The 19753-nt window shown below is 37.2% G+C and overlaps 1 protein-coding gene across 1 annotated transcript in view; it reads right to left on the reverse strand.

Annotated features, from left to right (window-relative positions):
* Positions 1 to 7979, reverse strand: part of kctd15b (potassium channel tetramerization domain containing 15b) — a gene marked incomplete at its 5' end in the record, with an annotated part of 86714 nt that extends 78735 nt beyond the window's left edge. The window contains 4 exon segments of the mRNA XM_079824832.1: positions 4111 to 4124; positions 4178 to 4267; positions 4270 to 4444; positions 7968 to 7979. Coding sequence (XP_079680958.1) covers positions 4111 to 4124; positions 4178 to 4267; positions 4270 to 4444; positions 7968 to 7979 — 291 coding nt within the window.
* Positions 7980 to 19753: the final 11774 nt, after the last annotated feature.

Here is a 19753-nt window from a genome sequence, read left to right on the forward strand (position 1 = left end):
TGAGTTCAGTGGATGTGTGCCATATGAGGGCGATTCTTCAACTAGAGGCTCTTTTGACTGCTCGAAATCTTGAAAAATGAAACTTCTTCAACCTATGAATTATGTGCGTTGAAATATTTATCATGTCCTGAATAAAGATCTGGCCTTGATCAACCTTCATCTGGATCGGAGTATACATTTTTCACTTTTTTTTGTGAAAAAGCTGGTTAGTTAGCACTCAACTCCGAAATCACAAGAATAAAAAAGTATCTTTTTAATAATAATTAAAAAAAATATATAAATATATCTAATTTTTTTAATAATAATTTCAGAGTTAATAGAAGTCTTAAAAATGTTGTAAATGTAAAAAAATTAATAAAAAAAAATCAGTGAACAGACAGACTGCTAGCCAGGTAACTGAAATCATAAGAATTATATATATATATATTTTATATTTATATTTTTTTATGTTAACTTAAGTGTAAAAAATATTTTTTTGTAAATTAAAAAATATTTTTTTTTCATGATTTCAGTCAACAGACTGCAAAATTATATTATATATATATATATATATATATATATATATATATATATATATATATATATATATATATATATATATATATATATATATATATATATATATATATATATATATATATACATATATACATATATACACATATATATACATATATATATATATATACATATATATATATATATATATATATATATATATATATATATATATATATATATATATATATATATATATATATATATAAAAATGATATATTAATTAATTATGTATATATTTTTAATGATTTCAGTCAACCAACTACAAGCTAGTTAAAACTAAAATCATAAGAATAAAAAAGGATATTTAAAAAAAAAAAAATCACATTTCTATTTTTATAATTTATGTTAACTTAAATCTAAAAAATATATTTTTTGTAAAAAAAAAAAAAAAAAAAAAAAATATATATATATATATAATATATATATATATATATATATATATATATATATATATATATATATATATTATATACTGTATACACTGTATATACTCAAATACTAAATTAACTATAACTATTAAAATACTATAATTTAAAAAACAATATTTGGAAGGAAGGCACAAAGTTGAATTCTCCTGATTTTAACCTTTCAACACTCTTAACAATTATGAAAATGTACTCAAAGATGCAAAGTTGCTCTGTTTGAAGAATAATCCACTGTGATTCAGTGACGTCTGTGTGAATATATTATAATAAACACACTTAAGGCTGATCAAGGCCATAATCTGCATTCTGGGAAATAGGAATAGTTTATGCATGTAAACCAGTTTGAGGAAGTTTCATTTATTAAACACTCAAAAGTGAACTAAAGAACCACTCGATACTCTGACTGACTGGCGGTGTGAGCGCTGTGTCTGTCTCCAGCAGGAGAACCGCGAATCGCTTTGGGCATGAGGGCTCAGACACACACTTCCTGTCAGACGGCCTCCACTTCCTGTAGAAGAGAGATCTACACCAGCCTGACCCGACACTGAGGTCCTGCTCTCATCTGCTATTGATCCAAAGTCACCGATGGGCGTCACTGCATGAGCAGCATAAACATCTGAGCCCGGAATATGGAAAAGCCCTAAACAAACACATGCACAAGACCTAAAATATGCAAAATATGCGATTGCATGAATGATTGACAGGTGAGTGGGTCCAGGATGCAATAGAATTCATTCATTGTTATTTTTATGATTTCAGAGTTAACAGACTTCTAGTTAATCAACTCTGAAATTGTAAATATATATATATATATTTTGATCAAAAGTTTGGAAACTACTAGAAGTATTTTATGCTCATCAAGGCTGCATTTATTTGATCAAAAATACAGAAAAAAATTCTATTTTAATATACTTTAAAGTATAATTTATTCCTGTGATCAAAGCTGAATTTATCATCATTACTGCAGTCTTCAGTGTCACATCACAAATCATTCTAATATGAGGATTTATATATTTATATTTATAACCTGTGATATTATTTTCAGGATTCTTTGAAGAACAAAAAGTTTATATATACATATGCAGTCATAAATACGAAATTAACCGAAAATATTATTTTAAAAGATAATGATTGACAGGTGAATAGGCAGGTGCAGGATGCATAAAAAATAATTTCTATGATTCTAGAGTGAACAGACAGCTAGTCAGTCAACTCTGAAATCATAAAAATTAGAAATTATATTTTTTACAAATGTATATATATATATATATATATATATATATATATATATATATATATATATATATATATATATATATAAACAGTCAAATATACTAAAATAACTGAAATAATATACGTTTTAGTACAAAACACAATATTTCGTACTTAGGAAGGCACATGATTGACAGGTGAGTAGGCGGATCCAGGATTCATTAATATTACACTACAAATCTGATCACATATCTTTTGTCCTTTTGTCGCTTTCTTGAAGCATTTTTCATACATTTAAAAAATCTTCAACTAACAGTCATGCAGCTCGACAGAATTGTCTCACTGTCTCAAGCTAAACATTTGATTATCTATTGTAGATATTTTGTGTAATAATCTCAGTATGAGCCGTTGTGATACGATCACAACACAGTGTCTGTTAGAAAGACCCCACAGAATGAGCATGAAACTTTCATATGTCCTGTCACTTCAGCCGACTGAGCTGGAGGGAGATGAATGTTCACACATTAGTTATAGAGCGAGTTTCTTTTCCCGCTCTGCATTATTAAGGGATCAATCTATTAAAAGACACCATCAACTTAAGCTTCTTTAACTGGACTCTCTTAGCTGTCAGCTCGGCCTCTGAGGCGGAGGGCCGGGAGAGTGTTTCTTTAACTGGGTGTGTGTGTGTGTGTGTGTTTGCATCCATGAGTGGGTTTCCCACTTTGTCAGTAGGCAATAATGTATGCAGACTCAAAAGTTGCTTCAAAAAGTATTTGGACAGTTAAGATGCACTTAATGCCATTGCATTACATGCACATTCAAAAGTTGGGCGTCGCTACGATTTTATTATGTTTTAAAAGTCTCCCCATAGGCTGCAATAATTTGATCAAAAATACAGAAAAAATCTGATATATTATTACAATGTAAAACAGCTGTTTTCTATGTGAATATATAGTAAAGTGTAATTTATATCCTGTGATCAAAGCTGAATTTATCATCATTCCTTCAGTCTCACATGATCCTTCACAAATCATTCTAATATGAGGATTTGATGCTCAAGAAACATTTATGATTATTCTCACAGTTGTGCACAACTTTTGATGCATGTTTGTATGGTTTAAAACAATAAAACAACAGATCTAGTGTTGAAAATGAAGACAAAAACTGAACTTGACTTCATAAAACCACTAAAAATCAACGAAGCATCATTTCAGAATGAAGAATTTGAGCATTTGAGCAGATGTTCAATTTGATGTTATGCATCGAAGACATCTTTATGCATGACTTAAGTGAACAAACAAACAGAATAGAATATGCTTCATGTTATTTATAACCACTGCTTTGCCAATTAAAGCACAAGCAATCGCAAAACATGTCAAAACTCACATAAACTATAATAGCGACAGTAAAAATCAAACGAAAAGAAACTTCTGATCAAAGTGCAATGCAAGTTATTCCAGTGTTCTGAAACGAGAATTAATGTCAGCAATGATTGCAGTCCACGAGTGCTTACAATTCTCCTAATAAAGTCTCAGAGAGGGAGTGTGATCATATCGGCATTACTCAGACGTCATCAGAACACATAATGGAGTAAACAGCGTCAAACACTATAGAGTCTGGGAGAAACGGAGGGATTTGACCATCTCTAATTTAATACAACGCTTCGTTGAAAATGATCAGCGTAACCAAAAATGCAGGTGAATTTGTGAATGTCTCAGTATTTGGTGTGACCGGAGCTACGCAAAAATGTTCAAAAGTGTTCAAATGAACGTCAGTCGCTTCATGTATAGAATACATTTTTAATTGTAATTCTATTTGATGAATTAAGCAGCCCATAAACACACTATAACCCTTTCGAATTGAGGCAGGAACCCTTTTTGCTAAGAGTGAAAGCTGTCAGACTTTGTCGTACTTCAGGTAAAATGACTATAACAGTTCTTAATGGTTTCTATAATGCAAAAATAATCTGGCCGAGGTACATTTGCACACTCTGAAAAAGCCATGGAAAAGTAACCGCTGACTGTACACCCTTCTGCGTAACAGGAGGCTCTGAGAGGGCAGGGGTCTTACCGTGAGTCTGGGTATTTGGTGAGGGTCGCCAGGCTGCTGGTGTACATGTGGCCACCCACGTCGATGTGCACGGGCGCGTTGGCTTTGGTGAGCTGAGCCGGGAGTGGAATCCCCTGCGTGGCCAGAGGAGAGACCGGAGACCGGGTCAGAGACAGGCGTGACATGCTTCTCCCTTCCTGGAAGCAGACAAACGGGAAAGCCATGGAGAGGTGATGCTGCTGCTGCTGTGCTGCTGATGCGCCTTCGCCGTGCGTTAGTGTCTCTCCCACCTTGAGCGCCTGTGCGAGACTTATCAGATCGTTTTCTCATCTGCCCCGTCGCATATTTAGCTTACAAATTATTGCCACAGCTCTAATGAAGTATGTTTGCATCTTTTCACTGGTGCCGCCCGAGGGCAGGATACGAGGATGTTTATTAACACTGCAGAGAGAGGGAGAGCGAGAGAGATACGCGAGGTGTTCGCCTCCGGGGATGGGAGAGAAAGAGGAGGGGAAGAGAAAAAAAACCACGCCAAGTTTCTAATTAAAGGTCGTGTTATGTGCTAGATGTGATATCCTCCGACACCTCGGCAACCAATCTGAACATTTGGGAAACGAGGGCATTGTGCGCACTCACGTGGAATTCCAGGCTTCGCCGAGGTTGAGGATCACTCAACTTCCACCAGCGCTGGATCTCCAGGATGGAAGGATCTTCCCTCGCCGCCGCCGCCGCCGTTAATGCACTTTTAACTGAGCGATTCGATGCACAATCTTAAACGACTCGTTTCTGTTCTAGTGCTTTTGGGAGCAATTTTGAAACTTTGGATTGGAGCATTTCTCATTGCACTTATTACATTTACACTTGTGCACAACCGAGAAATTCAATGCACAGTTATCAGTGGTTCATGCACAATCTTAAATGACTCTTCTACTCTAGTCTCGTTTCTGTTCTAGTGCTTTTCGGAGCAATTTTGAATCTTTGGATTGGAGCATTTCTCATTGCACACTTGCATTACATTTCCTCTTGTGCACAACTGAGCAATTCAATGCATCAATTGTTCATGCACAATCTTAAACGACTCTTCTAATGTAGTTCTAGTGCTTTTCAGAGCAATTTTGAAACTTTGGATTGGAGTATTTCTCATTGCACTTATTACATTGGTCCTTATTTTTAAGTTAGAAAGCATCTGCTATATGAATGAACACCAACGTAAAGGTTTGGTGTGCGTTTTACTGCGTTTTCTCTTGTGCACAACCGAGAAATTCAATGCACAGTTATCAATTGTTCATGCTCAATCTCAAACGACTCTTCTAATGTAGTTCTAGTGCTTATCGGAGCAATTTTGAAACTTTGGATTGGAGCATTTCTCATTGCACTTATTACATTGGTCCTTATTTTTAGTTAGTATTCATAAAAGCATCTGCTAAATGAACGCATGCCAACGTAAAGGTTTGGTGTGTTTTACGTTGTTTTCTCTTGTGCAATTCAATGCTCAATCTCAAACGACTCTTCTAATGTAGTTCTAGTGCTTATCAGAGCAATTTTGAAACTTTGGATCGCAGCATTTCTCATTGCACTTATTACATTGGTCCTTATTTTTAAGTTAGAAAGCATTGCTAAATGAATGCACGCCAACGTAAAGGTTTGGTGTGACGTTTTACTGCGTTTTCTCTGTGCACAATGACTCTTTTACTCTAGTTTCATCTCTGTTCTAACTCTTTTCAGAGCAATTATGAAAGCATTTCTCATAGCACTTATCACAGTGTTCCTTATTTTTAAGTCAGTTTGCATAAAAGCATCTGCTAAATGAATGCACGCCAACGCAAACATTTGGTGTGACGTTTTACTGCGTTTTCTCTTGTGCACAACCGAGCAATTCAATGCACAGTTATCAATTGTTCATGCTCAATCTCAAACGACTCTTCAAATCCAGTTCTAGTGCTTTTCAGAGCAATTTTGAAACTTTGGATTGGAGCATTTCTCATCTGCTACATTTTTAAGTCAGTTTGCATAAAAGCATCTGCTAAATGAATATAAATCTCAAATTCGAATCCAAGAGCGTTCACACACACAAACCCCACATCAGCCGAGTGTTCTCCTATAAAGAAGTGTTCTTTTTATTTCACTTTGCCTCTGTTTTGAACTTAAAGGCCTGCTTGTACACGTCCAAACTCTACCTCACAATGCCCATGGAAATACGACTTAACATATTCCAGTTGTCATAAAGACTGCTTCATTGTGAACCTGCAGTTCAAAGGGATTTCAACGACAAGTTCTTCCATGCAGTGGCTCATTTGTGCGCCAGTTATTTTACCCATACATGGTAAACAGAAGGCGGTTGTTATGGGCTCCGCTCAGCTCCAGTGCTGGAGGCAATGCGCTGAAGGCAGACGGCAGAATTTTTCCAGGGTGTTGCCACCAAGCCCTGAGCGCTAATGTTCATTTAATACACAGGCAAGATGATACATTACAGATTCCATTGAAAAAAAAAAGAAAAAAAGACTTAAGACGTTTTGGCATATGAAGCTATCCCTCATCTCCATATAGCTACGGGCGTTGTAACCAAAAGCCCAGATATTAATGCTGAGGGAATAGTGGATTTACCCCTTCTCTCTCTCTCCCTCTCTCTCTCTCTCTTTGTTAAAGTGAGGGACCAGGTAGAAGAGTAAAAGTATAATACAATGTTAAAGTCACAGTAAAAGATGGTCACGCTTAATGTCACACAAACTCCCCCAAAACACTCCATGCCCTGATCTGATGGCTTATAATTATATATCACTCTAAAAAAAAAGGCTCGTAATCATAGGGGAACCTTTTTTAGTGCTATATAGCACCAATTTTGGTGCTTCAGTGGTTCTTCAGCGGTTCTTCAGAGGTGCTATATAGCACCTTAGTCAAAGAACCGGTGAAGAACCTCTGAAGAACCTCTGAAGAACCGCTGAAACCGCTGAAGAACCTCTGAAGAACCTCTGAAGAACCGCTGAAGAACCACTGAAGCACCAAAATTGGTGCTATATAGCACTAAAAAAGGTTCCCCTATGATTACGAGCCAAGAACCATTTTTGGTGCAATATAGAACCTTTTTTTTTTAGAGTGTATGTATATAAAAAAAACCTTCCTGCAATGTTCAGGGATATTAGTTTAACACCTGAATTGGTTCCCAAAAAACACTGTCCCAATGTTTGAGGAGAAACTTGTAGCTGCTTTTATGTAGTTCTCTCAGAACCACCTTGACCACATACACGCTTGGACTATCTCCAGCTACTGTAAGTCAAACTTTGGGACGTTTCGTCGGTTTTCCTGCCAAATAAACGCGTTTAGTTTCAACGCGCAATGTCGGAACAACCTACACAGGCAATGAAATCGACGAACGCAACGCGTTTCCTGCTTTCTTTCTCCAGTTTCACTTCGGTGCCCTACGGGTTAAAACTTCAATTCAGATCATTTCACAACATGGCGTCTCTCTCACAGCGATAAAGCTTCAGGTATGAGGCATACCCTGCTAATAACACAGGTACTCGATGGCTAGAGGGTGTTTAATAAGGTTCGAGAATCAGAAACGCTTGGAATATCTCACAGGACATTGACGCGTAAATGCGTTTTTTTTTTCCCCTTCAGGACGCGTCGCGTCGCGTCGCAGTCATTCCACATAAAACACAAAAGCACCATCACACTAACCATCTACTCTACATTGAGATGAGATTTAATTGTAAATGGTACCGTTTCAAACATCGTAGGTGTCCGAATCACGATCCGAGTCCGGCTCAATCCGCTCCCAGATGAAGGTTTTGCAAGTTTCTATCCGATCGCGCTATTCTCTTCCTGTCCGGATTGAAAACCGCGTCAAACTGCGTTAAAACACGCCACGGATGGATGGATGGATGGATGGATGTGTGTGACTATAACGAGCTGCGCCGCTGTGGTCTGGACGCGTTCAGAGCTCGAGCGCAAACGCGCGCAGGACTGTCTTACCTTCTCCAGGAGACCAGAGCTCTCCTTCCCCCTCTTGATCTTCTTATTTCTCTTAACACACGCGTCTATCAGCCTCGCCACTGTCTTTTTTGGCCACGCTGAATCTGCTGCTTTGCTTATGGGCAGAAGGAAGCCAATAATCCGTCTCTAAATCAGAGCAGAGCCGAAAGAAGAATTCTGGCTCCGGGCTGCGCAAACGCCTCTGGGGCCACAGGATTAGAGGACAATTAACTCAAACTCGAGCAGACTCATTGGAACAGATGCAAACCTGATATTCCCCTCGATTATTTAGCCGAGCTCGCGCTCTTTGGCAAAGTAAAAATAGCTGGCGAGGGTTTAAAGTTCAGCGTATAACGGTTTACGCATCAGGCAAGTGTCACCGCGCCGTTCCTGAGACTTTGGAGAGGCAGAAAGGCTGATTTTAATCATTGTCATTTCGTCTGATGTAATATTCCCCCAGGCTCTTTCGCAAAGGCAACACATTTCCCTTCCCTGAACGAGTAAAAGTCTCTCTGGCGCACTGGAACTTGTTGATAAAGTGGCGATAAAAGACGCGTATTCTTTTTCTTTCTTTCTTTTTTAACAAAGCAACAGAAACCAGGATCTGGACGCGGTGCTCATGCGTGCGGCGCGTTTCCCCGCGCTCCTCTCTTCGCTCTAATGTCTGTGAGAATTGTAATGGCAAATTTCCTGGAGGCCATTAAAAGCAAATGACGTCTGGACATCATTCACTGCGCGCCCTCGCAGTCCGCCCGCAGCCAAATGCGCCATTTCAATTATTGCGCACGGCTAGATGGAGATGTCTGCTCCGGGATCTCTCAGGGCAGACGCGCGCAACGTCAGTTTAAACCCACACAGGCACAATCTTACACTTCTAGATTCTCATTTATTTAACGGCAGGCAGACAAATAAAGACAGTTGTGTTGGGCATCGGCAGCGCGCAGCGGCCCGCGTTCCCCGCGCAGGTACGCGATTATTTATTTATCTGAGTGTTTGTTTATTTGCGTGTAAATAAGTGTGAATAATTGATGTTGCGCCGAGACCCATAATTACTGTAGATCTCGCATGCAGGACTGACGCTTTTCGTGATGTTTGGCGCCCACCAGTGTCCGTTTGGACGAATCGCAGAACAGACTATTTCATTTTTTTACAGTAAAATCATGAAGGATGGTTCATCCTGATTTCAAATAAGCAGGATATATAGAATAATTATAGCTAGCTGTCATCTTGAGTACAAAAATGAACATTTACAAAACACGCATGGTGACCTTTTGTGACAACATGCCCCATTAGAGACACATGATGTGGGGTAAGATGTCACAGTCGAACATGCAAATATATAATAACATAGATTACATAGGAAATGTATGCATCTTACTGACAAAATACTATATTCATAGATGTACGTTTTCATCATCAACACCTACATTTAATAATTTCCTTTGTGACTTGTACTATTTAATCAGGACACTAAAAAAAGTTAACAACAAAAAAAGTGTCAAACTTGTGGAATTATACGATTTGTCTTTTTTTTTTTGTACTTTCCTTCCCACTGTTCTTATAACTTTATACTGTCATCCATTTTGCTTGTAAAGCTTATTGGTTGTATTGTTGTTTACATCTGCAATAAAAAAAATAAAATAAAAAATAAAAACATGCAAATATATATCAGAAATATTTAAACAAACAACTAGCACTGGTGTTTCCTGTATTAATAATCAAATATACTTATTTATATATATAATTATTACAATAAAAGAATGAAAGATGATTCAACCTGATTTCCAATAAAAATAAAGTATTATATAATAATTATAACTAGTATTAACTAGTTCAATATTAACTTTTCGTGTAGAAAAATACTATTAAACATTTATAAAATAATACTGAAATTTCATGTTGACCTTTTGTGACAACATGCCCCAATACAACACGATATATATCAGAAATATTAAAGCAAACAACTATCCCTGGTGTTTCCTGTATTATTAATAATACATATTTATATAAAAAATAAAATGTAATGCAGGAAAGACAGAAAAATGGTTCAACAACTTGATTTCCAATAAGCAGAATATATAGAATACATAAAATAAAGTATTAAAGAATAATTATAGACACAAATATTATCGTCTCATGTACAAAAATACTATGATGATTTTTTTTGTCAGGATGATTTTTTTGTGACAACATGCCCCAATAGAGACACATGTGTTCACACTAATAGGGTAAGTTGTCACAGTCGAACATGCAAATATATCAGAAATATTAAAGCAAACAACTAGCACTGGTGTTTCCTGTATTAATAATAAAATATAACTATATAAAAAATGTAATTTAATTATTAACGTAAAAGAATGGAGGAAAGATGAAAAATGGTTCAACAACTTCATTTCCAATAAGCAGAATATATAGAATAAAATAAAGTAATATAGAATAATTATAGCTTGTCACATTTTAGACACAAATATTAATGTCTCGAGTACAAAATACTAATGAACATTTATAAAATACTACTGAAATTAATATAGAATAAATGTAAAGAGTACCTGAAAACCAAACTTGAGGAAAAGTACAGATTCGCTACAGAGAAAATGACTCCATTACATGTCACCAATTCCACGACGACTTGAGTAAAAGTCTTTAAGTATCTGATTTTAACTGCACTTTAGTATTAACTCATACTAAATACAGGCTCAACGATGCACTAGTGCTCAACACCTGAGAGACATACCAGTGAAAATAAGAAACCATTGATTTGTCAGATGAGAAATTATGTTTGTTTTCGAAAATCTAAATAAAACTGCACTCCTTAAAGGGTTAGTTCACCCAAAAATGAAAATTCTGTCATTAATTACTTACCCTCATGTCGTTCGACACCCGTCAGACCTCCGTTCATCTTCAGAACACAAATGAAGGTATTTTAGTGTAAATCTGATGTCTCTGAAAGGCCTCCATTGGCACAATGGCACTTTACACTCTCAAGACCCTTAAAAGGTACTAAAGACGTCGTTACAAAGTCCATCTCACTACAGTGGTTCTACAATAACTTTATGAAGCGACGAGAATAGTTTTTGTGCGCAAAAAAACCCTAAATAATGACTTACATAGTGATGACGATTTCAAAACAAGGCATCATGAAGCTTCGAAGTGTTATGAATCATTGAGTCGAATCATGATTCGGATCGCGTGTCAAACCGCCAAACTGCTGAAATTACGTGACTTTGGCGATTCAAACGGCTGAATCGACTCGCTGATTCATAACGCTTCGAAGCTTCATTATGCCTTGTTTTGAAATCGGTCATCACAATATAAGTCGTTATTTAGGGTTTTTGTGTGCACAAAATCTATTCTCGCCGATTCATAAAGTTATTGTAGAAGCACTGTAGTGAGATGGACTTTGTAACGACGTCTTTAGTGCCTTTTAAGGGTCTTGAGAGTGAACCGTGTCATTGTGCCAATGGAGGCCTTTCAGAGCCATCAGATTTCAACTAAAATATCTTCATTTCTGTTCTGAAGATGAACGGAGGTCTGACGGGTGTCGAACGACATGAGGGTGAGTAATTAATGGCAGAATTTTCATTTATGGGTGAACTAACGCTTTAATATTGCAATAAATCAAGGTCGACACAACAGCCTCTTAAACATCTACAAACTCTCGAGTCTCAGTGAAGCTCAAGTGCACAAGAAGGCCATAAGAAACCAATATCTTTCAAAAAAGGTCTGGTCAATATAGCGGATAAATCAAATAATGTGAAGTAAAACAGTCAAAGCCTGGATGTGCTGGTCTCATCAGTGGCGGCAGTCATGAGCTCATCTCATAAATCAAACACCTGTGATTCACGTAAAGTAGCCCTGGTGATATGTTAGGGTGAGTAAAGGCAAAACGCACAAGATATAGTCCCTTCAATGGCCCTAGATGGCGATATCACTTCTTTATAGCAGAAACAAACGGCTGCAGGAACAGTGAAGTGCCATGCAAAATGTGATGTGTAACTGCAATACTCATCAAAAATGTATTGGAGTAAAAAGTACATTTACTTCATTTCATAAATGTACTCAAGTAGAGGGTAAAAGTTGCTTATATTTGATACTCAGTAAAACTAGCCGAAAAGATACTTTAAGTTGCAGTCCGTAACATTTTTTGGTTAAAAATTATTCAAAATAATGTTTTGAGCAAGTACATAACCAGCCAGTGTTCAATACTATCTGCTAACCTTAGCTCGATTTACAACGGTAAGCTTGTAATAATGTTTTTAATTCCAGTGGTACTGGTGGATATCCGCGGGAAATTCAAGCATGTCTTTGCGTCATTACGTCACATCTGGAAGGTGTTCCGGCTAGTAGGATATATTGCGTGTGAGGATGTAGGAGGTTTTCTCACAGCACTTGATTTAATAAAACGTATTAATTTGATGGCAGATCCTGAAAGGTTCAAACGACTGGAGAAATGCGAAAGACTTCGGACTGTCGCGGTGCATGCGTCTCAATCAGCTCCCTAGTTCAGTAGTCAGGGCACTGATCAGGACATAAGTCAATGGGCTGATCCCTGATCAGTGTCCTGACTACTGAACTAGGGAGCTGATTGAGACGCACCCTCGGAGTGGCTACAGGAAAAAAAAGACTGCAACCGGGCCCATGCGAAAACAAGGATAAAAATGGCTTTTGAAAGGTGGCATGAAGTCCGTGTTTTGAAGGGGTTCAAAACAGATGCAGAGACCGCTTTTTTCTGCTGGTCAAGACATTTCAATGGTTGAATTATGTAACAGAAGCACACTTGTTCGCTTAATTCATTCAGTTACAGAGTTTTCTTTGTTGTGCCTTTCTCGTTTTGCTCTGTGCATTATGGTAAATATCAGTTATTTTGTGCTAGCTATGAGAGGGAGCAATTCACCTCTACTCCACATTCATTTGTTGGAATGACTGTTAGAAATTCTGTTAGATATTCGCGTAAAGTTGAAAATTCGGCGAATAACTGCAATTGCAGATTTCGAACAGAGATGGCGCAAAACTACGAACTGCAGCTTTAAGTACAGTAAGTAATTTACTCAAATACTTTACACCACTGGCTAGTTGTCACATTTTACCCATGTCTTGAGTACAAAAATACTATTGAACATTTACAAAATACTCCTGAAAGGTCATGATGACCTTGTGTGACAACATGCCCCAATATAGACACATGTGGACACATTACATGGGGTAAGTTGTCACAATCGAACATGCAAATATATCAGAAATATTAAAGCAAATACCTCTCAAACTTCATTCATTTTTTTCACCTTTTATTTTTTAAAATTGCAAGTTAAGATTAAGAATTAAGAATTAATTTTGTTCTGAAGACGAAAAAGTCAAATTACATTCTGTACAATGTAACAGAATCGTTGTTTCTATTTAAAGTGTTCATGCTGGCTTAAAGGAGCAGTGCGTGAATTTTAGCGGCATCTAGTGGTGAGGTTGTGAATTGCATCGCCCACTGCTCACCCCTCCCTTTCAAAGCACATCGAAGCTACGGTGGCCTACACTAGGGTGACCAGACGTCCCCGTTTTCCGGTTTTTGGTGTTCTGTCCCCGGAAATGTCCCCGTTTTACAGCTCATTCAAAACAACCCACAGATATATTGCAAAAGAGCGGCCAACTAGTGTTGTTTTCGTCAACGAAAAGTATGACTAAATATCGTCGTCAACGAACCTTTATAACGTGACGAAAACGAGACTAGACGCAACGTAAATGTTGGTCATGTGACGATGACGAATAAAAACGAGACTAAATGTGGTTCACAAAATAAAAACTATGCAAAAATGTCTCTTCATTTTCGTTGACGAAAATGAGACGAGACGAAAAGTCGCGTTTTTATTATTATTTTGCAGTATTTCTGTGCGTCTCATTCAGGGGCTGCATCAGGGCGCACTGCGCAGACGCAGGTGACATCACTCTCTTCAAGCCCCACTCGCGCGGCGTTTTAGAAGATTTAGCTCCGGTGAGTGAACGAGACCGATGGCCGGGCAGTCGGGGTTTGTAAGCACTATTCGGACGGTAATTGTTTGTCCAGCGGTCGTGAGGTGTCTTTATCATTTACAGGGGCTAGTCAGTGATTTTATTGTCGTCTTAATCCAGAATATCAGTGTTTTTCTCCCACCACCCGTGTAAAATTCTCCAGCCGAATTAACGTTACCTAACTTAACGTTACTGTTTGACAAACACCAAGGTCGTGTGGTACCCTCTGAATCCACATCTCTGAGTTTTCAATAATATATAACTTCAGAATTCACTGTTTATATCCTTTTTGGCCACTGCAGAGCACCGTGTGGTTGATAAAACGGGTGTTGTGGAAAAAGATGGGGAGAAATGTGGCCACAAAAATCACAGGAAAAAACACCACGAACCTTAAGAGACATCTCAATGTTTTTATTTATTTTATTTAAATGTATGTGTGTGTACTTCTAACATGTTTAGTTGGTAAAATAAATATGTTGTAACTTCAAATCAGAGCGTCTTCCGTGTCTGGAATGGATGTATTCTTGAGTCTATAAGGTAACAATAATATAATAAGATAACATTGTTTGAAATGGGTTTGCTAAAAGAAGATTTTTGTTTTGTCTATAATAATATGTACTTATACTATATTGACTGGGTTAAATAGAATTGCATTACTAAAAAGAGACTAAAATACAATTTTCATTGACTAAAACTTGACTAAAATGTTATCAGTTATCATCGACTAAAACTAGACGAAAATAGTCATAGATAATTCTGACTAAAATGCTCAGACTTTTAGTCGACTAAAACTTGACTAGACTAAAAAGAGTATGACTATGACTAAAACTAATAAAAACTAAAATGACAGCTTGACACAAAGACTAGACTAAAACTAAAATTAAAACAGGCCGCCAAAAACAACACTACGGCCAACCAACAACATACAGCAGCTGCTGGTTATAAGAGCAATCGTGTAGTGATTATTTTCACCAGCAGAAGGCGCTGTGAGATAAGCTGACTCTACTCGGTCGCGTGTGCACCGCTACTTCATGAAGAGAGCAAATATCAAAAGAAACATCGTTATCGCTTTCAAGGTAGTAACATACTAACTATTCATGTTAAATTAAAGTGCTACTGTTTGTATGTGCTTTATAACAGAGCCTCAACAGGGTGCAGGATTGCCCCCCCCCCCCCCCCCCCCCCCAAAAAAGTTCTGCAGTCACAATGCAGTGATTACCACACATCTGAACTATAAATATAAAAAAAACCCTAAACAATTACAGTTGCAAAAAATAACGTTACATGTGCAGAATAGACATTAGGGGTGTAACGGTACACGTATTCGTATTGAACCGTTAAAGTACAGGGCTTTCGGTACGGTGCGCGCGTGTACCGGATGGTTATGAATGCAATCTTTAACATTTCACATTCGGCTTGTTTAAAGCACGGAACACACTTCAATCCGAGTTCCCACACGAACGTATTAAGTATTCAGTCCATTTTATCACGAAATTCAAACGATAAATGCCGTTTTAATGCTCAATAATGTGACGTGACTGATAGACGCGTATCAGTTCAACTTCAAGCGGCAGCGCGCGGCGCGCGAGTGATCGCGATCATCTCTTCCCAAGAGCTTTAAAGAAATTAATATCTTAAGGTATGTTGAGGACACATTAAAACTTACTGAAACGTATCATATGTTGTGTAATCGATCCATTGGTGTTTCAACCGCGGAAAGACAATAAAACAGCTTGTAAACAATGTCGTGTAGAATCACGTTTACCTCAGAAGTCATTCAGTGTCCACAGCTGTGAGTTCACTAGACTAGAGAGATTAACTCTTTCACTGAATACATGCACTATATTAGCCTATATATTTGTTATATTAGCCTATATATATTCATTATACTGTATACTACTTAACCTGTTAGTGATATCTTGTTTATTTAATGTATGTTTAAATAAACCTGTCATGAAAATTACAGGCACTAAATATATTTCAACAACGAATTGGAGAAAGAAAAAAACTATAATTAGATTTAGATGTTAATGCAAAAACTGCCTTATGTGAAGCTTATAAGTGTTGATTATTATATGTAAAAATAAATAGCAAATTAATTTAAGGTTAATAGTTTGGGCTCTGTTGTTAATCTTTAATAGCAATATGTAAGTTAGGGCTCCCTATATAGGTTACAGCATTATCTTTAAGAAACTTTTAATTATAACCGAATTCATTTAAGGACAGACACAATTTTTTTTTATAAAAAATTAATAAAAAGTAATTTTGTAAAACTGCTGTACCGAATCCGTACCGAACCGTGACTTCAAAAACGAGGTATGTACCGAACTGTCAGTTTTGTGTACAGTTACACCCCTAATACACATACTTAAACACATGCTTAAAATAAGCCTAAAATGCAAAATAACAAGACCAATTAAAGATAGGAAGAGTTATTTTCAAGCAAAAACGTAACAAAACATTTGAAGTAAAAAAAAAAAAAAGAGTAATTTATACAGTTTAAACTTGTGAAAATCTTAATATAAATAAGATTTGCAGGTGCGCTGAATTGTATTAAATCCAGACCAAAAATCTTAATAATCAAACTAAATCATAATAATTATTAATGGTAATAATAATATAAGGAGCCCACAACAACAAAAGTATAAAAAAAATGTATTGTCCCTGTTTTTTAATTAAAATATAATAACAAATGAGATTTTAGTGGTATTTTGACCATTCCCCGGTTTCCATTTCAGAAATATGGTCACCTTAGCCGACACAGGACAAAAATGGCGTTGTCTGAGAGAGTAGAGAGTAGCTAGCACTCTTTTAGAGAAGTTTGTCCCTTTAGGGCTACCGTAGAAACATGGCGGCGCAAAATGGCGGCTTCACTGGAAGGGGACCCGCGGTGTGTGTGGATAGAAACGGCTCATTCTAAGCTAATAAACACATAACGGTTCATCATGTGACAAATAAAACTCTTGAATCTTGAATCTTGAATCTTGAATCATGTAAGGTCTTTATACACCACTGAAAACATACACTCTAAAAAATGCTGGGTAAAAACAACCCAAGCTGGGTTGAAAATGGATTAACCCAGCGATTGGGTTGTTTTAAGCAAACATTTTACCCAACCGCTGGTTTAAAACAACCCATTCACTTTTGGGTTACGCATTTTTTTAGAGTGTTTATGCTTATTTTATTGCGTTTCTGTCAATAGACACAAAATACTACACACTGCACCTTTAAAATGTTATGTTTAGTCAACTTAAAATGTGGAGTTCTCTCAACTAGTTAAATCCAGCAAAGTTATTCTAACGCACATTTTTAAGTTGTGATAACTAATTGCAACGATATGTTTACAGTGTGTTTCCTGTATTAATAATAAATATAACGCTTTGGCAGTGTTCTGCAGTGCTCATGGCAAGAGTTGCATTGAACTGAACTGATAATCCTCCGACATCTGAAATGCATAAAACAAGATTATTTGTTCAAAACAACTGCTTAATTGATTAGAAAATAAGGCAACCTGCACACTCCTGCAGGTCTCAGACACACACACTCCTCAGATCAGCGGGAGAACACTCGACCCGGGGGCAGAACGCGCTTTCCTCAGGACGAATGCGGTTTGTAGTTTCTCCTTCATTAATACAACACGCCTGCAGTACGTTCAATTACAGAAGTGTGCAGAAGATGTTGTAAGTTTAAAGATTTAAACAGCTTACAAAAGTTGCCCCGGGTGTTTTAGTTGCCATCAGTTAATTCCTTTAATTTATGGATTTTGCTGTTGCTGTCTGTGAGAGGAAAAGCAGAAGTGGGTCAGATTCCCTGAGATGATCCGCACGAGATTTGCTTGACATCTGACAGTGATATCCAGAAAACATCCTTTCAACTGAAGATGATGAAGATGAAGATGAAGAGTGTTTACTGGGTAGATAAAGGCAGTGTTGGGTCCAAAAATACAATTAAAATCTGGAATGTGTGCAGAAACATAATTTAAAAATGACCAAAAAAAAATGAAGGTATGGGAAAAGTTTCTGATACAGTTCTAATGTGAACTTCATCAACAGCCTTTAATGAATAATACATGAAGACGCATTTTAAAGTCACCATGAAATCAAAATGTATGTTTTTTGGCTTTTAGTATGAATATGTTATTAGCTGGTGCACTCCAAAACAATGACAAAATGCGCATTTAGAAAAAAGAAGCGTTCAAACCTTACTGTCTCTCACTTTGACCAATAGGAATCAATGATTCTGAAGACATCACTCTGCATTTCAGTCCATTATATAGGGGATAGGGAACGAACTGACAGTGTATTATATGGTGGACAGGGAACGATCAGACAGTGCATTGTATAGGGGATATTGAATGATCAGACAGTGCATTATATAGGGGACAGGGAACGATCAGACAGTGCATTATATAGGGGATAGAGAATGAACAGACAGTGCATTATATAGAGGATAGTGAACGATCAGACAGTGCATTATATAGGGTATAGAGAACGAACAGACAGTGCATTATATAGGGGATAGGGAACAATCAGACAGTGCATTATATAGGGGATAGTGAACGATCAGACAGTGCTCTATATAGGGGATAGAGAATGAACAGACAGTGCATTATATAGAGGATAGTGAACGATCAGACAGTGCATTATATAGGGTATAGAGAACGAACAGACAGTGCATTATATAGGGGATAGGGAACGATCAGACAGTGCATTATATAGGGGATAGTGAACGATCAGACAGTGCATTATATAGGGGATAGAGAACGATCAGACAGTGCATTCTATAGGGGATAGGGAACGATCAGACAGTGCATTATATAGGGGATAGAGAACGATCAGACAGTGCATTATATAGGGGATAGAGAATGAACAGACAGTGCATTATATAGGGGATAGAGAACGATCAGACAGTGCATTATATAGGGGATAGGGAATGATCAGACAGTGCATTATATAGGGGATAGGAAATGATCATACAGTGCATTATATAGGGGATAGTGAACGATCAGACAGTGCATTATATAGGGGATTTTGAACGATCAGACAGTGCATTATATAGGGGATAGGGAACGATCAGACAGTGCATTATATAGGGGATAGTGAACGATCAGACAGTGCATTATATAGGGGATAGAGAACGATCAGACAGTGCATTCTATAGGGGATAGGGAACGATCAGACAGTGCATTATATAGGGGATAGAGAACGATCAGACAGTGCATTATATAGGGGATAGAGAATGAACAGACAGTGCATTATATAGGGGATAGAGAACGATCAGACAGTGCATTATATAGGGGATAGGGAATGATCAGACAGTGCATTATATAGGGGATAGGAAATGATCATACAGTGCATTATATAGGGGATAGTGAACGATCAGACAGTGCATTATATAGGGGATAGAGAACGATCAGACAGTGCATTATATAGGGGATAGGGAATGATCAGACAGTGCATTATATAAGGGATAGAGAACGATCAGACAGTGCATTATATAGGGGATAGTGAACGATCAGACAGTGCATTATATAGAGG

Source organism: Gobio gobio, assembly GCF_949357685.1.
Source record: "Gobio gobio genome assembly, chromosome: 9".
Taxonomy (NCBI): domain Eukaryota; kingdom Metazoa; phylum Chordata; class Actinopteri; order Cypriniformes; family Gobionidae; genus Gobio; species Gobio gobio.